The sequence below is a fragment of the Enoplosus armatus genome, chromosome 5, assembly GCF_043641665.1.
Source record: "Enoplosus armatus isolate fEnoArm2 chromosome 5, fEnoArm2.hap1, whole genome shotgun sequence".
In the NCBI taxonomy this organism is placed as follows: domain Eukaryota; kingdom Metazoa; phylum Chordata; class Actinopteri; order Centrarchiformes; family Enoplosidae; genus Enoplosus; species Enoplosus armatus.
The window spans coordinates 18,731,368-18,759,345 of NC_092184.1; the positions used below are offsets into that span (position 1 = coordinate 18,731,368).

Below are 27,978 nucleotides of genomic sequence, written 5' to 3' on the forward strand. Positions count from 1 at the left end.
GCAATAACCATAGCTGCAGATATAAGCTAACGCTAGTTTCTGCCTGAAGCTGAAAAGCACGCCTCGATTTCCTAAAGCCCCTGAAGGCAGCATCGAGAGTCGGCCAGACACAGAGAGCAGGTACCTCCACCTGCTGGCCAGTCTGATAACTACAGCCAGGCGGAGCAACACATCCTTCATTACCGACCAGTCCAGATTGAAGGAGGACAGAGAGGCGAGCCGTGAAAGCGAACAGATGTGAACCGGACTACGGAAAGAGAACAAGCTGTAGTAAAGACGGAGAACCTTTGATTCTGCTAATATGTGGCAACCCGCGTCGGAGCGATTGCAGGTAAGATGCGGGTGTTTGTGAAACGCTTATTGTCGACAGGGCAGCGGTAAATAAACGGTTCAGCCGCGTTAACACTTAACGAAACCCGCCGTGCTGTGCATGTCTCCAGCCTGGAGAGACTTGCTACGGTTTCTTAGCAGCTACAGATGTTTTGTGAGCGCCGTCTTTCACGTGGATGTTGTTAGTCGTCTTTTAAATGATAGGAACCAGCTCTAGGTGTTGAAACAATAATTGTTTTCTTTTTTTGTCCAATCTCTCTGTCTCTGTATGATTCTCTGTTGGTGAGACGTTTAAAGCACACGTTACGCAAACCGGGTTTACAGTGCAACAATCTGTCCCTCCGCTGCATTCCTGTGCTAACCTACCGCTGGAGATTTTCACACAAATATCAAAGACAAGCATATTCCAGCAGTATAAAAGGGCTATTTTGGCCCACAGGCCTGTTTCATCCAACACTATCTTCACACTAACCTACTGACTGCAACTGTGCACGGCCTTCTCCTCCTGTTGTCACTCTGTTTCTTCAGGATGCTTAATCTCGGGTTTCCTGTGTGAAATCGCTAAATAAAAAAAGAAGAAGAAGCAGGTTCTGGTCAGCAACCTGCCGCCTGTGACCTGTTCAGAAGTGGGGGGGGGGGGGGGGGGGGGGCACCGTTAATGACACGTAGTTTGATAACCAGGGGCAAGCCGTGCACCGAGCCTGGCTTCACGTCTCCTGCAGACGTAATGCTCTCCAGATGTCGGCCTGCGGACTGCCTGCCAAGTGAACTTGCACAATCCCCTCTTCTGCCGAGGCGTCAAGAAGATGGACTCACGAATTATTAAAACCGAGAGTTCCGGTGTTCAGATGTGGAGTTAAATGATCCTTTAAACTCGCCCCTTTGATTAATTTAAACATCCAAGCTGTAACTGGTAATGCCCACTTTGTGTGTCGCCTAGCAACCAGAACTATCACCTAGTGGATAACATTCTATAATCCACAAATGAGCTGTTATTGATTAAGGTTAATTGAACAGTGGGCTGTGGTTTTTGAATAAACCCAGTGTGCTTGGGGCCAGTGTTTGGCCTCAGTGTCATGCTCGACAAGTGTCAGAAAGTCACCGTGTGTCTTACATTTTCCGTGGCTACACTGAAAGAAAAAGAGCCACATGAACAGTCACATGCTGCAAGGCTGAAATAATTTGAGCTAAAGATATTTTGTTATTTCTCACAGCAGTTGATCTTTTATTCATTTTATTTAAACTGGCATTTTTACTGCCATTTGCAGTCCTCCACTTCCACACTTTTGGTGCTCAGAACAAAGCGATAGAACTGGGATGTCACATTAGCGACTGTCAACTTACCCATCCCTTAACATTGTGCATCAGCGCTGTACTGATTTCTGAACAGTTCATGGGGGTGCAGAACGGGGTCATGCATCTTCTCTATGTGCATGAACATGTATGATTTTACTGTTACATCTGCGAAACATTTGGGTTCAGATTCTGAAACTTTTGGCACACCACTGATTTTACCTCAGTTTACATCCCCTGAGGAGTGCGACACAGCCTGTGAGAGCAGTTGGAGGGTCTCTGGAGGGAGCTTTCTAAAGTCTGAGAAAAATGACATAACATCAGGGTATTCGCACAGCTTGGCCTCGGAGGCTATACCACAGGAAGTCTGCTGCACAAACTGGGGTCATGGAGTTTGAAAGACATGGGTATTTATGTCGCGTTCATGTCATGTAGGATTTATGGTGATTATGAGATTCCGACTTGCAAAAAAGCATTCACGTCAACATCCAAGTCGTAATTATGACTCAGAAACTCAGACTTTTCTGAAAACTCTGATAGATCCAACTTGGAGCTTCTTAATACGAAAGTCTCGAGTTGTCCTGTGACGTGAACGCTCGCATGTGAATCTTTCCCATCTCTCCCATCCATACGATATGATTGGAACGCAGCATTACCAGGCAGGAAGGGTTCTGATCATGGACGCCTTTCAGTTGCACAATGGGAAATGTAGCTTAATGGAAGTGCAATACTTGCTGGAGGAAACAGGTAGGTTTGTGTGTTTTAAAGAAATGTTACTGGCACTTGGCTCGCACCAGTTTACCTCCTGGAGACCAGCTGTGGCCCAAAGTCGATAAAGAGTTTGGGGTGTTTCTGTTGTCCACTTCAAAACTATGAAACACTGGATGGAAATGTTTAACTTGATGGATGACTTTGGGAGACTCTGGATCAACAGAGGCTGCCCAGGTTGTTCTATTTCTTGGGGTAAACAGCAGAAACCCTTATGAACTGCTCATGGTCCACATGGACTGCCAGGATCTTTTGGATCATTAAATAAAAGGTTATAGTTCAAAATAACAGTATAAAAATGGAAAACCCTTACAGTGAAATGTGGTTATAGAACGATAGCAATACCTGTCTATTGCCTGCTTTGTAACCGTGGCAACGGCCACCCCTTAGACTGGTATCCTTCACCTCTTTCGAGTCAGGAACGGTGGGGTTTTCTTGAGCTGAAGGCGTCAGGTAGCTGATCTAGAATGTACTAGTGTTTATTATCTTCTGTTTTGTTGTTTTCATTCACTATGGCATCCGTCCATATTATTCTCACTTGTGCTGTCCTCTGTTGCCATAGCAACACCTGATGTCTTGCTGCATTTTTGTCTCACGCTCAGGCGGGAAGAGGAGGGGAAAAAGAGATAGATGGAGGTGTGGGGGTGAGGAGATACAGGTCGTATCAATGGCAAGCTGCTTTTATTTTGACAATCAGAAGTGTTTTGGAACCAAAGTGTGTGTTGCGACGCTGCGTGTGTTGCCGTTGCAGCGAGCCTCTCTGTTTTTCTCTCCCTCTGTCCGTCTTTCTCTCTGTGTCCATTTCCCCATCCCTCCTACCTCTCGCTGACCACATGCCTCAACCAGTTTCGGGGGCCCTTCCTCCCCAGGCAAGAGGCCATGTTAGTTCAACAACAGATTGCACAATATGCAGTGGTCTGGGCATGAATGCACACACACATACTCATATGCAAGTTGGCAGGCAGGTTAAGCACGCATACGCACACAGCAGCATGCTTCCTTTTTCAATATCCCTAGGGCTACCAAACATTTTTTTGTTCCTCCGTCAGCAGCTCTTTCTTTAGCCATGGTTTCCACTTTTGACACTTTAATGTGCGTGACACTGACAAACAGGGCTGAGCACATAAAAAGATGTGGACCTGACAGCGCAGAAATAGCTGACTGAGGTCAAACTTGAAGAACCAGTCACTGTACGTGCATCTTTACTTGTTACTTTATTTGTCTCTACGTTTGTCCCTTGGTCTGTCTGTCCGTCTCTTTGTCTGCCTGAGGTTGCTTTGTGGCCACAGCTATGTTGTTGAGACTGTGGGCTCGGTGGCAACAGGAATCCACGAGCAGACTGGCACAAAATTCCCATGGTTCCCTCGACGCATTGTTTTTTTCGGCCAGCATACATGTGCCTCTTGTGAACAAATGGATTTTGGCTCACTGGTTTGGCTCTTCGCACTTGATGGATGGGCATAATCTCCCGTTTGTGGAAGTCATCATTTTTCAAGGTTTTGCATTTGACAGAGAGTCTGATCCGTCTCCACTCGTCTTTTGTTCTTCGGCGTTAACTCACTGACCTTACTTTTCTTTTCCTGTTGTGTCTCGTGTTTTTTGCAAAGTTCAGATCTACATATGTCTCGCATGTCTACGCTGAAAGGTATGTTATGGGTAAACGTAGGTGGTAGAAGCTCGCTAACGTCTCCCAAATTTCAACAGTGAGTCATTTGGACCAGAACGTTAAACAAGCGGATTGATTTATCCAGCTCCCTTTAGGTTGTGGGTTCATGACTAATAGGAGAACAATACAAACATCATAGTTAAAATCTCCACACAAACTGTATATTATGAATTGCCTAGTTTTTACTATTAAACTAGGAAAATGTGTGAAAATTGTACAGCTGAAACAATTAATCGTTTGGTAAAGCGTCACCTTAGGCTCTGGGGAATTATAATTACGGTTTTTCACTATATTCTGACATTTTATTTAATACATAATCTCAGTAAAATTGTAGGAGATGAAAAGTAGGCTCCTTTTCCTGATGATTAGTGCATATTTTGGACATACTGTTCACTGTTTTCTACCTGACAGTAGGTGAATAATGGAACACCCTTTTGTGCCTTGGCTCTGTGCAGACTGTTTAAGATGTTGCTGTGGGTTCATTGTTTACGTCAAAGACTTGTTGATGTTTTTACTGCCAGCCCGAGATTGCCACCCCCAGGCTCTGAGGTTTGGGTACTTTAATGCCCACTTCCTCCTGCAGAAGTAACCCACCAATCACAACATCCGATCATTGGCCTTCTCCCTCCTACACGCCCTTGCGCTCCAATCATGGTTGAGAAAAACAGGTTTTCCTCTGCGTAGGGACCTCCCACAGTCCACTCTGTGTTAAGCCCGTTCAGACATATTTCCTCTCGTAAACTGTCCCAGGATCAGAGGGGGAGGCTGTAAACACATAGAGGGACAGTTAAGAAAGTTACACTGCCCATTCCTTACCAAGTGAGGAACTGAAGGAGTGCATCCTACTTTTGGCTTTAGGAGGTAACTGCCACCACATGCTGGGTGGACCTCCTCCCTCTGCTCTACCTGTGGACCACAGTGTATCCCTTCAGTTAAGGTTACAGAAAGAAGGATGTGTTTGTGTGTATAAATGGCATCTGAGATACAAACAAGGGCAGGATAAAGCTGGTTTCCAGTCCAGAATGATGCAAGGTTTGTTAACCTTCAAAGTAAAGACATTGTTTGGAAAGACATGGTTTGTTGGTTAAACTGGCTCCGTTTTGTGGAGCAAATTCAAGACCAGCTCATTTGATGTGTAACTGAAGTCTATGTGCTGTTTGCTCACTGGCAAACAGAAGAAAAGAATGATTTCTACCATTACCCATTCACAAAATATGTCTATGTGGGATGTGGTGATGTTGGTTTGATGTTTTTATGCAAAATATTTTGTTCCTGCTTTAAAGGTGCCCTGTGGAGTTTTTGGCCACGAGTAGCGCAATTGGACAATGTCCTTATGAGTGTGTCCCCAGTTGAGCACATGGGTGACAGGACACACATTCCCATAAACGGTTTCTCGCTTTTCCACTGATCAACAGGTGGGCGAGAAACGTAGCGATGAGCCAGCAAAAGGCAGAGAAGAAGAAGACTGATAGCAAGCAAACATGGATGTACACAATGCAGGTTTCAAAGTATTCAAAGACTCAGCTTTGCAAATGTTTTCTTGTCGGGCCTCAAGCACACACAATTCATTTCAGTGAGTAATAATAAATGTTAACAGAACTTTGTTTACAAGAAAACTCCACAGGGCACCTTTAAGTTTTGTCAGTTAGTATAGGAGGACTAATGTGCTGTTCAAGCTGTGCTGCTTCATGCATTTACCTGTTCAGTTGTTTGTTTTTCTCCATAGAACGTTTGTTCCACTTTATCATTGAAACAAATCATGAGATTATGGCTTTCTTTTAAAGCTCTGTTCCATACTCTATGTATGGGTGATTCACCGATACGGATCTGAATCCGGCTTTAACGTTTAAGATGCGACTACATCGATACGCGGACCCCTGGATCGATGCAAATGTACCATGAACATAAAGTTAGAAATCGGTTGACTGAAGCTTTGATGCTGATTCTGCTTCTCCACTGTTGTAAAAGGTCAAAGATAAATGTGAGACGCATCACAAGAGTAACGTTAGCCTAGTGTTGCTTGCGAGGTAAAAACAAAACATGTCCGACAACGCCGACACAGTTTACAGTGCACCATCAAATCTTAAGTTTGGAAGACATTTGTATTTTATAAGAAGTAAGCAAAATTGGACACAAGTCTGGCCGTTTGTAAGGTCTGTAGAACAGGCATTAAGTACCGCGGTAGCACGACATATCTCACCTGGTGACACGACATGGTGAAATTATAGAATTTGTTCTGTCAACAAAAATACGTGGGATCTCCTGGTCTTTTATGAAATATACAGTATCTATTTGAAGGTAAGCAATGCTACTTTTATACAAGTGGCTTATTTTAATTTTACTATGGAAAATGAATGCCTACATTAAACAAATGTTAATAACTGTATCAGATTGCATCGTATCGAATTGCACAGAATCGTTCTGTATTAAAATGTACCGTCCCTGAATCGTATCGTAGCCCATTTATCTAGATACGTATTGGATCGTCTTATAAGGGAGAGCTGCACAGCCCTACTAACTTGTCATGGTTGGTTTCCTGACCATGTGGACTGACCATGATGACAGTGATACAGAATTAGATGTAAATACCAGACATTCATACCTACCACAAAACTATTCTGACTCTGATGCTATTCTGACTCTACACTTGAATGCTGGGCTTCTTCTTTTAAAAGTGAAAATATAAGATGCAGAACAGATGACCTGAAAACAAACAGTGATGTCCTACTGTCTTGCCCGACAGACCTACAACATCTGCTACAGGGCTCTACAAGCTCTTTCATCTCGGAGCCCACCGCATGTGCGCTTGGGTTGGTGAATGCAGATGTGTCTGAGACTGGCTAATGTTGTTGACAAACTGTTTTTGGTCTTGAGGTCTGCGTTAAGCTCTTAACCACGTTTTACATGACTTACCACGTTTTGAGTTTTAAGGATGAAGCAGTAGCCGTTTGTGTATCCAGGGGTTGTATTTTTTCAGATTATCATGCTTTTTAGACATGGATCATCTATCCAATTTGCCCATGCTGGTTTCTTAACAGTATTCCCAGCTGCTTCTTTACAGTTTTGTCATGATCACATCCCTATAACCCCTATTTTGTGTGTCTCGGTAGGCGTGGCAGAGGTCTGTTTTTACCCTGTTATGCAGTGTCTTACCATGAGATTGACCCGAGAACCTCTTTCCTGTAAGAATGCTCCCTCAGGGGGCCAAAAGTTTAACTTACCATCTGTGACCTGTTAAGCTCATCACTGCAGGAGGCAAACCGGACCAAGACACTCTCCAAAGCCTGTCTGCATGATTTCTCATGGACGTGATTGCTCATCTATTCTCCTGGATTTACACATTTTTAAATGGCATAATTCACAATTATTAAATAGTAGAGGCTCTTTGAAAAATATGCGTGTGTACTTGTCTTGATGACACTGGTGATTTCCAGCAGTAAACAGAGACATACTTTGAGAGCAGCCTTTCAGAATTAGCTGTTAGCACTGGGTCTGTGGGATTTGACCTTGGTCGTTAATATTTTAAATATTTTGACTTCTCTCAGAAAAAAAAGTTAGGCGTATGTAAAACATTGTGGGATAAAGTTTATTGGAAGTACTGATTTTAAGCAAACACATAATATATGGGCCTTGAGGTCCATAAAATCTAAATAACTGAATTGTAAAAGCCACATTGTAGGAGTTCTAGTAATGTTCGGCCAAGTTCCTTTTTATTGTAACTTCTTTGCTCTATAAATACACGTTAATCACATGGGTACAGACAGCAGTGAGTCAGTGTTGATGCTTTTAGCATTACAGCCCTGCTGCTAAATATGTAGATCTTTAATGTTATGACAGTTAATGTCATAGCTGGTTTACAAATGACCAAATAGCTTGATTGGATTTACAGAAGAGTGGAAGAAATAGAACTTAGTAGAGTATAAAAATATGTAATAATAGTAAGTAATTAAATGTAATAAAAAAGATAAAAATTTATGTGAATTGAAAAAGCCGACTACAGCTTTATCACCTTGAACAACAAATGGTGTCTGAAGAATGATAGAAAGTGGCACCAAGCACAGACGTCTCAGTCATATAATCAAAATAGTTATTTCTGTATCAAATACTTTCCATTTACATGCATTACACTTTTCTCATAAGATGTGTAAATAGTTGAAATCGGAATCCAAGATGAACATGTACGCTAAATTCACCTAAGTATCCAGATAGCACACAAAGAGCACAGGGCATGGTGTTGAGGACTAAACAGGGTGTTGGGTGTCACGAATCAAACCCGGGCAGAAGGCAGAGTGTGACATCCAAATTCATTTGAGAGTGTCAGTCAGATATAGATATTCGACATGTAGAGGCTTTCACTAAAATCAAACATTTACATAGTATGTATGGAGATCAGGCAGATCCCCGAGTGACTGCTCAAGTGTCAATCTTAAAACAAGCTCGTTAATCCTGATCGAGGACCATTATTTGGAGATTTGAGGTTTCTTGTGACAGCAGCCATTGTTTAGCATTTAGATCTGAAGTGTAGACAAGACCCCTTGTCTTGTAACCAGCTCAAAACCCAGACCCTACCCGCACTGGCCCAGTGGTGGAGACAGAAAACCTGCCTGGGTCCAAGTTATAGTCAGAAATAGAATCAATAACAGCAGTAACTTGATGAGGAGACTGTTGGGACTTGAGGAATAAAAAACATTAAAATGCAGTGAAAATATTATGAATAGATTTCCAGCGTTACTCCACAAGCGGCCCTCCGCTCACGCCTTTTGCTCCTGGTGGGGGGTGGAGGAGTCGGGGAGCGGCCACAGCCCCCCCCCCCCCCCCCCCCCGTACCGGGGCCAACCGCAGGAATGTGAGCCGTTGTCAGGAAGCTGTAAAGTGCTGACGCGGAGGTCAGCGAGCGTTTACACACATGTGGCTTTACTTTCACAACTCCTCTTGCTTTTTCTCCTTTTCTCCTTCATCTGCTTCTTGCTTTTCTTTCTTGCCTTATCTTCCTCTTTCCTGACAGCCCCCACCCCTCCCATCCTTTTCTTTATTATTCTTTTCTCAACATGAAGGTTCACTTGGGTGGGTGTGCCTGGGGTTCTAGTGGTCCTGTACTGTACTGTACTGTAGGGCAGTATCATCATAAGATTAGGCCTATTAGCTGGAGGGTGCTAAATTAGCCTGTGTAATATTTAGCTGCACAGTACATTAAATGTCAATTTCATTATTTCACAAATCTTATGAACACAACTCTTAATTAGGACCCTAAAATCTCATTTGTTTAAGCCATAGGTGAGGACTAAGACGACCAGGACACAATTTGAATTCCTTCAAATGATAACATTTATAAGGACAACTCAATTATTAATAGGGTAGTGGCAATACAATATAGTGTAAATACTGTTATTTTGCAGCCAAATGACTATTTGCAGTCAGATTAATGCAATTGAATATATTCAAGAATCAAGAATATTTTGAATTGAACAGGTTCAACACTAGAAACTGGACACCAAATCTACTTCTTGAAGTTGACTGAGGATGTTCTACTTTCCTTTACCAAACAAACCAACAGTGAAGATTGATGATAGCCTGTGTTGGCAGGATTGACTGTTTTCATTGCCTGAAAATGTTGACCATCTGTTGCATAAAAAAAAGGACATTGTGCAGGTCCAACACGGAAAACAGCTTTGAAGTGCCAAAGAGAAGAGGAAAAAAGTGAATGGAAGCATTTGTAAAAGTGATCTGTACTTAGCTGAACAGTGGCCATAAGCAACTACTTACACTAGACTAGACGACTGGATTAGCGTCTGTTATTAATAGTTTTTTTAACCGTACATTGCAGTGAATGTCTGTAGAAATGATCACAGCAGTCCATACAGCAGCTTCTGTGGTATTTCGAGTGTTGGGTCGACCGACCAACCAACAGGCCGTCATTGCCATTATCAATCAGAATCAAAGCAGTTCCCCAACATGGCATCTTCTTTAGTCCCCTGAGGAAACTGTGGCTAGTTAAATAAATTCCACAGACAAAATTGCAAAGAAACTGCGAAGAAACCGACGAGTAACCATAAAATATAAGCTTCAAAACGCCCGCAGGTGCAATATTCATCACACAGGTTATTGCCCATGTATAAGAAATTATATCTGACTAACTGCCATTGCTGTAGGATCTTTAGCAATGGAGGCTGACTGCAGATACACAGCCCAGCAGACTTGCCATATGCCTGTGTTTTTTACTTAGTCCCGATTTCATTAGCTGCTCCATTTTGTCTTGACTGTTTCAAGGAAGCCCAGAAATTCCACAGGGCCAGATCCACCATGTGGTTCTGCTCGGCTTCAGGAAACACTGGCCATGGACTGTAGTATGAGAACGGGCGGCTCTCCTCTCTTGTTTTGACGGAGGCTGCGAGGGCAGAGCTCCCTTCATCTGCTCCTCGCATTCCACTTTCAGCAGAACAAACCTCTCACACCATCTCCAGTTTTCACCGCTGAGATTTGTTTTCTGTGTGTGTGTGTGTGTGTGTGTGTGTGTGTGTGTGTCTGTGTGAGGGCACTGGAAATCTGGAAACCTGCCTTGAATTTCATACTGGCATGTTTTTTACAAGTCAAACAAAAGCTTAAAACATAATATCCTGATGTCTTTTGTTGGTATTTTAACCCTTCGAGCCTCATGAAAGTTTTATAGATCTCCAAGCAGCATTTTTTGTTCTACCATCACGTTTACACACATATAAATCTGGTACATTTTTTAACTCAAAGGTGGTGACATGCATCTCTTATTCTGTATTACATACCTATAAATGACGAAAAACCCTAAAGTGCTGATGTTGTGGAGGTTGCATTTTTTTGAGCCTCCAGCAGTGTTACAAATTATAGTGGTCTGGTACTGATTGTAAGTTTGCCTAAAGCACAGTGTGTGTGTGTGTGTGTGTGTGTGTGTGTGTGTGTGTGTGTTTGTCTCTTTTCTCCATCAGCACTTCCAGACCATGCTGAAGACCAAGCTAAATGTGCTGACGCTGAGGAAGGAGCCGTTGCCCACGGTGATCTTCCACGAGCCTGAGGCCATCGAGCTCTGCTCCACCACACCGCTCACAAAGGGCAGGACCCACGCTGGATACAAGGTAGGATCACATGGACCTAATAATCCCTAAATCCGCCCCTGTTCCTCAACACTAATTCTGTAATAGCATTAATAGAACCATAATCCAACTGTTTTTCCTTTTCTTTTTGGAAACACACGTTCAATTCATTTCCACAACACACAGCGAGTTTTGGATTTTTTTGTATCTGAATCACATCCTTGAATAATTAATATTAAATTTGTGTGTGTGTGTGATTGTTTTCCTCGTCTCCCTGGCTCTCCTAAGTGTCAGATGTAGAGTTTGATTCAATGTTTGACTCGCAGCCCATTCCCTTTTCTCTGTCCTCAAAACAGAAAACAAACAGATTTAAATAGCTGCCACGCTCTGTTATTACACGTAACACTTTCAACCAAGTAGTGTGTCTTTGTGTATTTGTCTGCCCTGTGCCACAGCATCGCAAGCATAACAAATAAACTTGACTGTGGGCACATGTGAGACAACTTCAAGTGGCTGTGTGGGCACGAGGATTTTGTTTTGTACGTGAAATGTTGTTTTTGGTCTCTTACGCCGTGCCATTAACAAGCATGTCGGAAAAGGAGCTTTTCCCCAACTTAACCTAACTAAAATAAGCATTTCATATCTGGCAGCAGCCTTAAAATGTGAGGAAAAAATAATTCCCTCTTGAAATCATCGCCAAGAAACACACACACGTGGAACACACAGTCCCCGTGCTTGTTGTTGATGTTTGTCTGTGTGTGTTGGATCATTGCACAGAAGAGCTAACAGAAACACACACACACACACACACACACACACATATATATATATGCATATAAGTCTTGGCAGCTAAGAGGCCAAAAGTGCTGAGTCCTCATCAGCACTTCCCAAAATCTCCTGAAATTCAAATGTGTACATGAAGTGAAAGTCAGTAAGACGGCCTTTACTGGCAGAGCAGAGAAGTTTGGTCTGACCGGCAGAGAAACTCACATGTAGACAAGTTTTGCTGTAGTAGTTACTAAATCTTAAAGAAAACACAGAAAATGGGAAGACATCTTTGTTTTAAATAAGAAAAAAACCCACTCCTGATGGTGTGACATTGTTAAGCTGATGCATTATTTACCACAAAGCTTTTCACCTGTTACACTGCTCTTCTCACGTCTCTTAAAGACAGCTGTTATCCTGCCGGGCACAATAAAATCCAAGCAAGATCTTCTCCTCTTGCAAATGCTGCAGTGAAATTGTTTACGTGTATCTATTTTCAGTGCTTCTCCAACGCAAACAAACAGATCAGTAAGATGACGCCTCAACTGCTTCACATTCTCATCAATTTTGCTTATTAAATGCAACACTGATGGAAACTACGTCACGTCTCTTTCAGTTGGTAGAAAACTTTCCAAAGCAATCAGCAATTTTCTATTGTGTCGCAGTACCAAAATTGTTCCGGGGCAGTCCAATCTTGGGTGTCTGAAATTCCCAATTTCCTGACTGGAAATAAAGCCAACCCACTTGCTCTTTATAATACTTCTCCATAAAATGTACAAAAGTGGACGATGACTGGCTGAAATGGACTTACAGATGTTCCAAAATGGCTACATATACCCTGCATGCAACAGTTTATACAGTTTATTCATTGTTTTTAAAGGCGTAAAAGTGAAATGGCAGTTACTGTAGATGATCTTTAGCTTGAAGATGCTGCACCCACACCTCTCTCTCTTACTCAGTGAAGACTTAATGTATGTTCCCCCACATGCAGGAGGAGTCACAGGAATATAAAAGAGGGGGATTTTGACATATAAATACTCAATGACATAACACAACAGTTTACGCAGGGACACAAGATAGGAGCTTGGATAATGTTTTCATTTCACTCGTGAGACTTGTACTCAGTGAGGTAATATTGTGTCACATGTTACTGACTCACCAGCATCATGGCGTTCAGTGCGTCATACTTAATTTCTCAAACTCACCAATTGTTTCTAATTACCAGTCATGCATTGGCAAGGTTTTGTGGCGTGACAAACCACCCGTCAACTTTCAGAAGGTAATAAGAAGATCTAGCTAGCTGCTTATCCAAACTAAACAGTGAAATGATGCACAGTTTCTCAGCGGGAATTAAGGTAGCAGCGACACACACAGCAGCCTCTTGTATCACCTTATTGGCAGTCACCGCCATGATAGAAGATAAATATTGACGTATCGCCTAGGTGCACGCAACTGAACTTGGTATCCCTCTCTGTCTAGTGTGAATCCCAGCATCCACTCGCCGCCCGCTCCTCTTCGCTGCTCTTTCCAGCGTTACAGAGAATGCCAAAGCCATGTTGCCATGGATACCACTACAGCTATTCAGCAGAATACCAGCCACACACACACGCACAAAAAATTCATTTCCCTCATCTGTCTGCGACCTCCTTATTTGCAAGTCTGTCTGCCTCGCCGCCTGCATCTGTTGGCTTGTGTAACTTCCTGTCTGAGTCACTACCTGCCTGTCTGCATATCTGTCTGCCCACCTGCTTCAGCACCTCCCCTCGTAGACCTCAAAGAGACATTTTTTTCTTTTCAAGGGAGAAAACCGAGGAAACAATGGCCTTTTTGCACTCTTTGCCAGCCTTCCTGCTTGGCTTATATGTGATACAATACAATATAATACCATTTATTATCCTCATGGAATGTTTTATATTGCCTCTCTTTCATTTCTCACCCTTTTCTCCTTCGCTCCGTTCTCTCCCAGCCCCCAGTTGTGCTCCCAGTTTACAGGCAGGCAGGAAGGCTGGCCGAGGGCTGCTGTCCCTCTGCCAAAGCTAACAGCTAGCAAGGATGAAAGGCCACCTCTCATTGCCCTGCCTGGCCTGCTGCTGTCAAAGCAGTCCACTTCACATCCATTGAGAAAATGTGTTCAATGCACTTTTCAGCCATGCCAGCTTCACAGTCGTTCTCCGTGACAATGAAATTACTTTGGAGTCAACTTAGATCCTTACTCATGATTTTGTTGTGTTTGAAATTGATATGTTTCCTACTTTCCAAGAGTAAAAAGAGAGTATCAACCTTTCTTTTATGCTTTCCCTCTTCTCATGAAGGAATACGCAGTTCATTTTGACTTTAAGTCTCTGCTCTGGTCTCTTCAGGGTCATGTTTCCAGAGTTGTCAGGCTAGAACCCTGCCTAGCCACATCACGCTTTATAAATGCTTGCTTTTTCATGCAGCCCCTTGGCTTTTCATGTATACCCTGCATACAGTAAATGAGCACACAAGTGTCTGATTCAGGTCCACCTTACATTTGTAGCATCCCAGTGGCGAAACAGCGTGCATGTGTAGACTGTGTTACCACGGATGTGGAGTTGAAACACGAGAAACTCACCTCGACAAAAGGCTGATCATATTTGTGTTGAAGTCGTTCAAGTGCAACAATGAATCAATTAGCCGATTGACAGAAAATGAAGAGGCAAATATTTTGATTAAGAATTAATAATTTTTTGAGCAAAAATGCCAAACATTTCCTCGTTCCTCCCTCTCAATTGTGAATATTTGCTGCTTTTCTTTGTCTTATCTGATACCATATCCTGTGCAAGAAATAAACGGCTGAAGCCAACAGTTGGTTAGCTTAGCTTAGCACAAAGACTAGAAACAGGGAAACAGCTAGCCTGGCTCTGTCTGAAGGTAACAAAATCCTCATAACAGCATTTCTAAAGCTCACTAATTAACATGTTACATCTTGTTTTGTTTAATCTGTACAAAACACAAAGTGTTATGGTTTTACTGGGATAGACAACTTCTTAGATGGGACCAGTAACTTCTTTTTGCTAATCTTAGCTAACCAGCTGCTAGCTGCAGCTTCATATGTAGCGTACATGAGAGTGGTGTCAATCTTCTCATCTACCTCTCAGCATGAAAGCAAATACGTGTATTTCCCCAAATATTGAACTTTTACTTTACAGGTACAGAAAGGTCAAAATTGTGAATTTGTAGCTAAATATGTGTTATTTTTGAATGAGGTCTTGCTCTCAGCCCTTAGAGATGTCATCAGTTCCTGTTAGTTTTTTCACTAAAACTTTATTATATTCAATTTCTGGTCAGACACTGGATTTGGCATTGTTTCATCACATGGAGAGAAAAAATGTAGAAACAAAACAACACTCTCACCTGGGATTTGCCTTTAAGGTGTGATCGACGGTCATTAGGCGAATTAGTGTTGACAGAACGTGACTAATAGGCCTTTGTCACAGAAGATGTCACAGTAGGGAAAGTTTAAATAATAAAATTAGTGATGGCTGAATTCCATTTAGCTGCTTCAGTGTCAGGGTTTGGGTATTGTGCATGCTAATTAAGAACACTGGATCTGCTAACTTTTGCTAGGCTAGTCACTCATATATAGTGAAACCAAACCAGTGATAGTGTGTAATTCTCCCACAGTGATGTCATTCACACTAGCAGGCCAGTGCATGCTTGTCCTACCATGTCTTTATCTAATCTGTCAGGCAGAGAGGCTTTTTGTCTCTCTGTACTTGGTATTCTGATGTCAGTCAGCGTGCTGGACGTACCATCACTTCTTCTCCAGTGAACCGAGAACAGAACACACAGTGATGACATTTAGATGATTAGCAACCTCCGGGGTGAGATGACCGGTGCTCCCAGTTCCCTGCTGAATGTGTCTATGTTTGTGTTTTTGTCTAATGGAGCCTTTGCATCAGCGGTTTTGCTTGTATATATATGTGTGTGTGTATGAACAATTGTTGACATACTAGTTATGGACATTAGCTTGCTTCGTCATCTGTGATAATAAACATTCCTGGATTGTGTCTTCCCTGCTTAAAAAGGAACTCCACTGATTTTACTCATCACAGACTGTTAACAGGTCTTGTGGAGTAACACTACATATGCGAAAAAAAGTTATATAAAGCTTTTGTGGCTCCAGAGGGAGCTGTGTTAAGTCTGATAAATTGCCTCAAGTGATGAAGTGTCGCTTGAGTCAGCATTGGTTGAGGTCTGAAGACTACAAGTTTGAAATTTTGAAGTTAGAAAGAAGTGGGCTAACCAGATGTCTGTAGCCCGCTCATCATCACTGCATGCGGCTAGAAGCTCGAGGCTACATTAGCCTCTAGTAGCGCAACACTCACACATGATCACACATGATCTCCAACCGAACTGTTGGCAGTCAAGTGGTCAAGTTAGGGTTAGTCTCTTGTTGGTGTTATGTTACAGTTTGGTTATGATTGCAGAATGCTTGCGTGTGTGTGTGTCAGTCTTGGCAATATCCGTAGATAGTGGTAGTGAGGATGGACAGACGGACTGCAAGGATACATTGACACCTGTAATCTTAATTAGGGTTAAACAGACATTTTGGAAACATGACAAGATAATGAAATGTCGGACAGAATTTGGAAGGTTCACTGTTTATGTTGGTTATTTCCATGTACTGTAAGCATAGTTGTATTGTTTGTTTGTTTGTTTGTATGGTGCTGAAAGGCAGTCTGGGTTCTGGGTTCAGGTTAACTAGCGTTCTGTCTCTGCTGGCACTGTTCTTACTCATCAGGAGGAGCCAGACTGGGCAGCAGTTCAGGGCTTCCCTCAGATCCACTGATTGACCCAGGCTGTTTGGCTCTTTCCCCATAAAAAGACAGTGCTTTCTGGACAGTGAGACCAAATGCTGTCTTAAATTTAGTCGTCATCTCATTCTTTGTCTCTGTCTCACTCACTTTCACTGTTGTACTCTGACAGGAGTCATCAATTTAAAGTAAAGTTTCCATCATTGGTAGACCTGGGCAATATATCCATATAATATCTATGATTTTGGTTATGTTATGTATCAATTTTAAGGTATTAGGTAAAAAATATTGATATTTGATTGTTAGTCACCAGTTTGGCAGAGAAAAGGAGGCCTTGACCTGCACCACAGGACTTGATGGCAGTTGCATGGTATGCTCTTTATGTCACTGAACCTCTTGGTAAACCTCACTTTGACAGGGCTCCAGAGAACAACCTTTCTTTTTGTACATATGCAAGTTAAAATCTGCCCAGTGCCACTAAAATATTCTCTGTTTACACTGGTGTGACTAGAATCACGATTGGCCTGATAAACATATGATGTCTCCGCCGTGATTATGAGCGCTCTGCCTCCTATAACATCTTCATAGTGTTGCACAAAACAGTCTCTGTGCAAAAATCTGGACTGGAGATGAACCACAACGTGCTCTGTAGGCTGATCCTGATGGACCCAGTGTGGTGCTCATGTACAGTAACAGTATTTGTATGTGCCTTGACCAAATAGCATGTGTTGGTAAGGAAAAAAAGGGCTGTTAATTCTTCCCTTTTGCATTTGCATTGCAAATTTGTGTGGACGAGACCATATTTTGTGGTCAGGAATTGAAAAAGTAACTGGCACCAGGGTCACTACAGTGGAAAGTTAATGTGTAGCTCAGCTTTGACTCATTTTATTACCGTCATTGGAATATGGAGAATCTTACCCTATAGTAGGCTGTATGGAAGGGGTTGGGAATGTGAAAGCTTCTTTCATATATACTGAGGTCCTCCTGTCTTGACTTACATTGAAACACTCAGACTCTGTTATGTACCAACACACACACACACACCGCACCACACGAACAAGCAAATACACACAGCACTTTTAAAAAAAAAAAACCTCATCCATCTTGGCTTGCCTCGGCAAGCGGAGCCAGCTGTACTGTGCTGATTCAATACGTTTAGAGGAATGTTAACAACCTCCTCAGGAATGCCACATTCCCAAGCAGTGGATTCCCAGTCACGTTGGGGGATCCAGACGCAGGGGCCTACTGAGGGAGAACCACCGTCTCTGGCAGTGAGACAGTTGTGTTTTATCTATAGAACTTATTATTTTTATACTGGGCTCAGTCTTTGTCCCACTGCCATGGTACTGACTAGAGGATGCTGGATATTTGGGGCCAATTCTGTACAGATATTTATATATGAAATTGAAAGTTTTATTCACCTTCTTATGGAGAGTTAGATGATTTAGAGAGTTAGTATTAGTATTAATATTCTGTTCACTACATATGAAGCAGGCCAGGAGACAGTTAGCTTAGATTAGCATAAAGACTGGAAACAGGGTGAAACAGCCAGCAAGGTGGACTGTTTCTTGACCAGGACCAGCAACTTCCTGGAGTCTCCGCTGGTTGCTTGGCAACTGGTAACTGGTCTTTTTTATGCATCTGTTTTTGTTCAGATCAAACAAACCAGATTTAACTTGTTAATTATTGAAATTTAGAGGTGCCGTTTGTGGATTTTGTTACCTTTTGAAGAGAGCCAGGCTAGCTGTTTCCCTCGGCTTCTAATCTTTGTGCTAAGCTAAGCTAGCTGCTGCTGTAGCTTCTACGTACAGACAGTGGTATCAAACTTTTCATCTAACTCTCAAGAAGAAAGTGAATAAGCGTAGTTGTTGAACTAAAACTTTAAATTATAATTGCATGAATATGCTAAAATGTCCGTCAACATAAACTTGGCATAGGTCACCGTCCCACTACCTCCTGTTACCCCATCTTTTCTGAACTACTGCAAAGGTTGAGTTACAAGCTTTCTTTTGGTCACTGATAAAATCAGGTTTTTTACTTACTTTTGGCAAGCAATGTCAGATCACCACTGCCAGAAACAGATCTGATATGTTTCCAAATAGTCAGCCATTGAAGCATGAACAAAAACAATCGTATTTTCACGCTGACATCTCATCTCGTGCCATTTGGAAAAGAACTCAAGCTTTTACTGGTTGGAACAAAATGCGACCATGGGGGGCAAAAAAGAAAACAGATTGAGAGATAGACTGTGTGTTTTGTCTGCACCACCACTTTGTCCTTGGACCAGCGTCTGGGAAAGTGCCTAATGCTGAATTCCAGATGAGTTCCAGAAGTATTGCTGACTGTTTGTACCTTCACATCAGAGTCTGTTCCCAGACTTGATCCAACAGGACCAAACAGCTTTCCTCAACAACTGCCTCCTTGTTCTGCTCTCAGCCCCACTTCCTGTCATCTCGGCCCTTTCTCCATGTTCCCAAAGCCTCTCTGCAGGGACAGGTATCTCTTCACTGAGTCTCTCTTCCTCCTCCTTTTTTTCCCATACCTCCTCCTCTTTTCTTCTCATCCCCTCCGTTCCCTTTTTCTCTGCTGATAGCCGAACCAGCTGTGGCTCCAGCAGCAGCAGCTGCCCAAGCTCTACACCTCTCATGCACAGATGCATGCCTGTGTGCTTACACACAAATACAGACTCTCAGTGACATAGACAGACACATAGACGTGTGTGTGTGGTGTGTTAGTGGACCAGGATGTTCCTGTCTCTCTTCCCATCGGCTCACTTGCTGGGCTGCGGATGTTTTTTCTGTCTCCCTCTGTGTATCCCTCACTTTCTTCTGTCCTTACTTTGCATTCACTTACTTCCTATCAGCTTTCTTCCCCCCATCTGTTCACAACAATGACTTTCTCTCTCTGTCTCTCCCTCCCTGCATGTCGGTCTGTTTCTCCTTTGTCATTCCATGTGGTTTTTCATGCATTGTTAGGTTTGTATCCAGTGATTCATCAGAAAAATGTTAGATGTCAAAATCTGTGGGCTTCATTTATCATTAATCATCTGGCATGTACTAACAGTGATGGCAGAGTGACTGTGTTGGCATGCATGTGCTACAGTAGGCAGAGTCTTTTGCAGTATTATAAACATGCCGAGACAGAACTTAAGAAGCCAGCATGTACTGTACATATTTGCACAAACTTCCCTGATGATTACTATACATGTCTCTTAGCACAGATTGACCTCTAGAACCACAGCAGTGATTCCCAACCTTTTTGGCTTGCGGCCCCTTAAAATCAGGCAATATCTACTGTAACCCTGGATTTTGATATATTTGAACAGAGCCAGAGTTAACTCTAAGAAATCAAATTTCCTAAAATGTGAGCTTTTCCTTTAACAAGCTAGCGAGGCTACCGAAAACTATCCTACTGACGACTTCAGCGGCCTCCGTTGGTCACGTGACCTTCGCCTTGCAGCTCGTAGCGGCCCGTCAAGTTTCCCAATGTAGGAGAGAGAGAGAATAGAATTGGACAATATCCTCCATGAACCAAGAGTCAGTAATGATGGCCACATGTCTCTGCACACATGCAAATGTTTAACTATGTTCCTCCCCTCTTTGTGTCACACTCACAAACACTCCATTTCTTTGTTTTTGTCTCTCTCAGGTATACATTTAGTTTCTGCAGCACCAACCCAGTGGACAGTTTAAATCTCAACTGTCTCCTTCTTCCCTCAGTCTGTCTGTCTGCTTGCTCCATTTCTCTTTGTAGCATTCCCAAGGGCCTTTCGTTTCTGTAACTGATCTTTATTTCTGTCTCCGTATCGCTTCATATGGAATCAATATTTTCCGTTTGACGGTATAGAACTGCTAAGAGTTAGCTGTAGAGAGAGAGTGCAGAACAGTAGAGGGGATGTGAGGATAGAGGGGAGGTGAAACAGATGATGGGAGTTCAGGGAAGAAACGGGTGAGAGAGGAGAGAGTGGAGGGGAGAAGAGACAACAGTGGAGAGAAAGAGGAGAAACACATGGAAAGTTGAAACAAAGGGGAGGACTCTGTAGATCTCTGGAATGATTTAAGCTGCCTGACTTGCCAGCACTGAGATGACTGGTGAGCTGGCTGCCAGAGCAGAGGACAGCAGATGTGTTCTGGTCTGGGATGGATGGATTGATGTATCAATTTTATCCAGAGCTTGATGTGTGGAAAGCTCGAGCTAGAGTGGCTCGTTTCATGCACTGCGCAAACACTGACTCATGCAGGCGTCTGTAGTCCTGAAAGCAGCTCACTTCTGCACTGTCGGTGAATCCAACCTGAATCATGCCTCTTCTCCGTCTGCAGAATTTACGATCATTTGAGTCAGCGTGTCTCTTCATTTTTCCAATCATAACCCATGATTTGTACCTTTGGAAACTGTCCTGACGCTTGCACACACTGTAGCTGTTAAAAGTCACCCACTAACTTGTCTCAGGTCCTCCTCTGCAATTTGCTCGCTTGCAGACGGACAGATTGGCTTCTGTTAGCATTTGAATGCTGCCGCTTTGAGGCGGCATATTTAATTCAGGCATTCAGCTGGTGTCAGATGTAAGATAAAAAATTGTGCTTTCAATTTTATTATGATCATTCACATCTCTCCCTGGCATCTGGTATAATTTTCCATGTTTGCCTACAAACCAAAACAAGATTCAGACGATGTACTGCACAGCTGAGGCTGTAATGGTTTTTTTTTTACACTATTATTTTATCAGAAGGTTTGGTTTCAAGTCTGAACCGTATTTTTAAGAAAGGAAGGAAGGAATTTTTAGAAGGAAGTATCAAGGCATAACAGATTTGCTATTATGTGTTATTTCTGCTGGCCCATATTCCTGTTGTTGTCTGCCAGATTATCTGCCTTTATAGAGTGTGTGGCTCAGCCTGATGGGGAGGTTTTTTTGAGGTAGTAGAGGCTTTACTGTTTCCATGTGTATTTCCTGCAAATTTGAAATATCCCTACCTCACAAAATTGGCAAATATTTGATGTAATCAACGTTTAAATAATGTCTTTCTGCATTGCTACATTCACTCTGTGCCCTGCACATGACTACTAAACTAGAAAAAAATCATGCATTACATTTTTCTTGACATATATCCCCCCCTTCATCGTGACACATTGAACCATTTGCCTCCAAAGTCTTTGACAGGAAAATATTTCTTTGATGTTGCACCATACAACCTTGATTAATTACCGCAAAGCTAGATTGCGTTGGGCGAGGCTGCGATCATGTGTCATTTACTGAGCTCAGTCTGACAGTTACTGACAGCATCTCATGTTTTGTGATCCATTTACTCTCTGACAGTCTCAGTAATGTCTTCCCACAAAGGTCCCTTTGGTATTACTTAATGAAAATATGGTCATTGGCAGCAAGAATGATGTCAACTTCTTTGCAGCTTCAATTATCCTGTGAGTGTCTACTGTTTGCGTGCGTTCCCATGTAGGAGGCGAAACCTCAACAAAAACAACCATGAGAGGTGTAGGGTCAGCACATCTTGATCTACGATTTATAACGTTGAGGCAACATATTGGTGGTGATTATAAATTTGTGTGTTTCAGTGGCATCCTGTCTAGTTTTCAGTGTCACTCTACACTGCTGTCTCATCTTGTTGCCTCCAGTGAGCACAAATATCTAGTGTCTGTCCATTATTCCAGCAGTGGTATTTCTGCCTACCGTGATGATGGTTCTGCCCCATGGCCAAATAGTTTCTCACAAGCTCCAGTGTCTCACACAGACTGGATTTACACTAAGCTGCTACAATATTTTTCAGCAAACCGCCATGTTAATCACACAACAACCATGACCCACAGCTGTTTTTTGTGTCAAATGTAGCAGAATTTACACACACATAAATTGCTGGAATGATGGCAATATATTTAAGCAAAAGTCTACCTGTGCTTGTTTGACATTTCTTTCAGTAAATAACATAAAAGTCGAACCTGTTAAAACCTAATAAACTCTGTGTGTCTGTGTGCTCATGAAAGCTAAAACATTCAACTTTCCTTACACAGATGCTATGTTCACCTACAGGCCACAGTCTAATGCCAGGTGTAAATGGGCTCAGTGTTGTGTTACCCCTGAAGGAAAAAATGGCCGTACAGTTCAAATGGTTGATTCAAGTGCTGCAAACCAAAAGATCTTCCAAGTCCAGAGTTTTAGTGGTATATGTGTTTTTCTGTATTTCTATCTGTCCCTCATCTGTCAGCAGTATAACAATTTACTCTTCAACTGCATGTTTGGCTTGGGGTTGACTCTTATGTTTGCTCAGTCTGGTGACCTCTTCACCTCACACACTTCTCACTTATCTTTCTCTCCAGCTTACACACACACACACACACACACACCTGCCTGTCTTGTACTAGTTTATTTTGTTGTCATGCTTGTCTGGAAAGTTGGTAGAAATTTAACATTCAGCAAAAACAGTTCAAACTGGCCGAATGTGCCAACTCAGACAAACAAGTCGCTTCTCTGATAATCCAATGTGTTTAGTTCTTTATCTACAGACTACATTTTAGTTTTTGGTCTCAACTCCTAAGCTACCTCTACTGAAGATGATTCTTGCCCTTTTTTTACCGATTGCCTCCCTCCCTTGTCTCCTACCACCATCTTCTTTCTTTTCCCCCTTTCTTGACCTCTCTACTATGCTGCTCTCTTCTTCGTTTTCTCTTTCCTTAATCGATCAGAGGGAGCTTTTTACCCCTCTGTGATTATTGTACAGTTTAAAATCAACTAACAGTAGCAGATACGCCAGTCACTAATGATTGGTTAGGTAAAAAATCTAAACATACCCTCGGAGAAAGACTGATCATTCTTCACAAAGCTGTCTTGGCTCTTTGGCCCAAGTTGTGAACATTATTTAACCAGGCACTTTAACTAGATCTCTCTTTTTTTTTTTTTCTCTAACACCAGAGACAGTAGAGCAGACATACATAAGATTGAGAGAAAACATTAACTGCCTTTTTGTGTTTTGGCCTGCTCCCAGTTGTTGAAAGAGAATTAAACCTGGCAAAGCAGTCAGCCTTCATTCAACAAGGAAGCAAGCAATCAGGAGAAACACTCGCAGTTTAAACTTGTAACTCAATATCAAAACAGGAGAGACAGAGAAAAGAATGACTCTTTATTGCTATTTGACATACAAACACTGTGGATGGTTGATGTATCTTGGCACAGTCTTTGGATTTGTTGGCTGGCTGAGTGACTGACCGCGTTTTGGCTGCGAGAGGGTGTCAGTGTGGTTGACTAGCAAACCGCCCTGCCTCCAGGCTGCTCCTACAGACCTGTGGTGCTCAGCTGAATGATGGATCGGGTGCAAAGGCTGTATGTCCCACCCCGCGGTCACCACTAATGAAAACCAGGCACAAGCAGGCAGCTGCTTTCACTGCCTGGATCTCCAACTGTTGCCTCTAGGAAACTGGGAATCAATGTCATGTCACGCTGCAATCAGAGTATTTTGGGGGCTAATACACCATAGTGGTAGCATACAAGTGTTTGTTTATATAGAGAGTAGATGCTACACATGCTACTTTTCAGTAGATTCAACACAAATCTTTCTTGTACCTGTTCAGACATCATATGGATGAAATATGCTACTTCTGATCATGTACCAATCCACCTGTCATATGAAATATTTTATATCACCATTGGTCCAGTTTAAAAGATCTAGAGGAGTAATATTGCATCGTACCTCCCTCTACCTCTGTTATTGCCCAGAGGGGAGACTGATGTTGGCATTATATTGTTGCACGTGTTGCTAACATTTTGTTTACAGGCTATTTATGTATATCTTAGTTAAGATTTGTTTTGTTTATTTAAGAAAAATAACAGGAAACAGTCTTGAACATATACTGTACTAGTTCATTTTGGGAAATAGCCTTATTAGCTTTCTGTCCGAGCGTAGGATGAGAACATCAATACCACTCTCATGTCTGAGCGTTAAGTTCAGAGCTGGGGGCGAGAAGTCGTAGTTAGCCTAGCTAGAAATAGTTATAGCATGTAACTACATTTCAGTTTGTGTAGGGATTCAGTACACAATACGGAGATACAATGTATTTATAAGTGGGAAGTGTTGGATTGCTTTTTCTTCCTGCTTCCAGTCTTTATGCTAAGCTAGGCTAACCACCTCCAGCCTCATACTTAGCGCACAGACATGACTTAGATATCTAAATTCTCGTCTCTTGGTGTCCTTTCCAAGATCTTTTCACTTAAAGGGAGGGAAGATGAAATGCTTGATTCTAATACATTATTGTGTTTTACATGAGAAGAACTGGTGTGGGCTCCACAGCTTTGGGATTACAAAGACTGCATGATTTTACAAAAGAATTTCACAAGGCGCCACATTTTACTCCAACTTGAATGCATTCTTACCTTTTTACATATTTGTATTATTTTTGGTAAATGCTTTGTGGTAAATGGTACACCTGCCCTACATGAGACTAACTGCCTGTCTAACCGAGAGGCTGGTGGACTCAAGGACTGAGAGACTGGCTGTTATCTGACTACATGCTTACTCTGAAAGATCCCATTCAGTCAAAATCATAGCAGAGAATGAGGGCAGGTAGATTTGATGGTTGCAGACTAAACAAAACTTACGAAAGAAGAGAAGCAGTCAGATCACGTGATGAATATAACAGGACCCGGGCCTCTGTGTCATTTTCTGGTGCTCTGTGTCAGTCTGGCTTTGGTATCTGTTGATCTGCTGGGTGGATTGCTGCTGTTGTCAGAATAATAAAACATAAGAAAAGACGTATAGATAATAGTTTACTTAAATGTCTTAAGGGAACAGTGTTATCGAGACCGCAGACTGGCTTGACTTTTGACAGATGTGCATTGAGCCGTAAATGCATCTTCTGTAAATGTTCCAGACTGTTACATGATACACATCTTTCCTTTAGTATTCACACTTACCACTGCACTCATGTTATCTGCAGCCATGTGTCAAATGTGTGTAAGCCAGCTGTAATGAACTCTAGAGAGAGAGGAGTATCCCCCTGCCCCAGTGTAAACACAGACAGGAGTGAAAACTCTTTGAGTGTTTGACTCGTAGCAGGCTCCTCCTCTGTGTATTTTTATAAAGCTATAAAGAACACCATGTAGAGAAAGAGCACAAGTCAGCCATTATTCCTGGACCGCTCTCGGATTGGCCACGTTCCCATAGAAAACTCAACAGCTATGTTCACTTCTTAACTCTCCCTCTCTCCTCTTATCCCTCTCCATCTCCTCAGTCTATCGCTCTCCTGGTATGCAGTGTCATTACTATGGTATTCTATGGTCCATGTTGCAGCCACAGCTCAACATAGTGTTATTTTTCTCTTTGGGAAGTAGTGCACACACGGCCTTCAGCATGTCAGCACAGTCACCACAGAAAATTAGAAAAGCCTCTCATCACTACACTTCAGAGAAACTTAAAGCAGGTTAATTAACCTAAAGATGCACACTGAATTTATTAGTTCAAAGTGAAACATAATTTTTCAATTTGCTCCGCATTGATTAGCTCCCAGTACCTTTCATGCAGTAACGTTTTGATATTGAAAACAGCCTGAGATCGCTTTTCACAAGATAAAGGCCAGTTCAGATTTGGATCATCCTTGACCCTGATAACAGCTGCCACATCTCATGGCAGTGACTCGGCAACTGTAGTAACTTGATGTAAAAGCTGAACATGTAGACATTGCAGAACTGTCAAAGGTTGATGGGTGGCTGCTTCTTTCTGTAGATAATAAAATATGGTGGCCAGGTCACCACAATTCTTTCACCTGAATGCTCCTTGATCCATGTCCGTTTAATTGTGGTGTTCTTCAAGGATCAATTCTTGGCCTGCTGTTGCTTTCAATTTACATCCTTCAGCTCAGTCAGGTGATACAAAACCATGACGTTCTCCTCTATTGCTATGCAAATGACACAGTTAGTTGCTATCCAACAAATCTAGCAGCCCAACAATCTTCTTGCCTGCCTTAATGATGTTGGATGTCCCAAAATGTCTGAAAATGTAATAATGATAAATCATACTAATTTAACCAACATTTTTTTACCAGCCATTTCAACAGCAAAAACGTGTCAAAAAATAGTAAGCAGATTGCTAGAAATCTTGGTGTTATTTTTGAAGCAAATCTTTGTTCTAAGTATTTGATGATTTTTCTTTTTCAAGAAAATATCTCAAATTTGGTAATTTTTGTGTCTTGTAGCTAGTCTAATAGTATCTCTGTCTGTGTCTCATTTCATACAGGTGGCCTACCTGGGTAAGGTGACTATCTCTGGGACCCAGTTCCTGTCTGGCTGCACAGAGTCGGCGGTGGTGGGTCTGGTGGAGCATCGTGCCCTCGCGCAGCAACAGGGTACCTGTCCTGGAGGCAACTCTCTGCTAGAAATTCGGCCCTTCCAGGTGCGTCTTCACCACCTGGACGAGCACGGCGAGGCCTCAGTAACCATGGACACCTACCAGGTGGCGCGGATCGCCTACTGCACAGCCGACCACAGCGTCAGACCCAATGTATTTGCCTGGATCTACCGGGAGATCAACGACGACCTGTCCTTCCAGATGGACTGCCACGCTGTGGAGTGCGAGAGCAAGCTGGAGGCCAAGAAGCTGGCGCACTCAATGATGGAGGCTTTCCGCAAGACTTTCCACAGCATGCGCAGCGATGGCCGCATCCACAAGAGTGGCTCATCGGACGACTTTGCTGAGGACTCATCCACCCCTGAAGACTCGACCCCAGACGACGGTTGAACTTAAACTCACCTAAACTCCTGATCCCCATCCTGACAAAGCGAGGGGTGACTGGAAGGATGGACAGATTACCTGCTCTCTCTCATTCTCCCCTACTATCACTTTCTGTTATCAATTTGGAACAAAATTAACTGGCCCTGTGAACCAACACGCCCAGGATAATGAAGTAGCTTTTAAATACTGTAAAGGAAAGGTAGATCAAAAAGGAGTTACAAAAGACCTACATTTACATACAGGGATAGCAAAGTGCTGCCACTTTGAATAAATGGCCCTCAAAGACACACAGGGGCCTTTCAAGCACCTCTGTAAACGCCCTCAAGAGATTGACTCGACATTTCCATTTCCATTTTCAACCACTGTCACTCCTGTACCAAGCAGAGACACTGTTTGTGGTTCTTAAGCTTTTTCATCCAGGAAACAACTAACTTTAGTCCCTGTTCTTCAGACCCCAGCTCATGACAACCTATTGCTACTCTTGCCATGTAGGGACCCTGCAGAAATAGGCCTGTGACCTATTTCAGGCCCCAACCCAGAGTTTATGAGACTGTTGGAGCACATAAATTCTTTAAATGTTTAATTATGTG

The 27,978-nt window shown here is 42.6% G+C and overlaps 1 protein-coding gene across 1 annotated transcript; it reads left to right on the plus strand.

Moving 5' to 3' along the window:
* The first annotated feature begins 226 nt into the window (after window positions 1–226).
* pid1 (phosphotyrosine interaction domain containing 1) lies at window positions 227–27,594 on the plus strand. The gene is made up of 3 exons (XM_070905965.1): window positions 227–331; window positions 11,014–11,160; window positions 26,894–27,594. The coding sequence occupies exons 1-3, from the start codon at window positions 302–304 to the stop codon at window positions 27,392–27,394; spliced, it is 678 nt and encodes a 225-aa protein (XP_070762066.1). The 5' UTR covers window positions 227–301; the 3' UTR covers window positions 27,395–27,594.
* The last annotated feature ends 384 nt before the right edge of the window (window positions 27,595–27,978 follow it).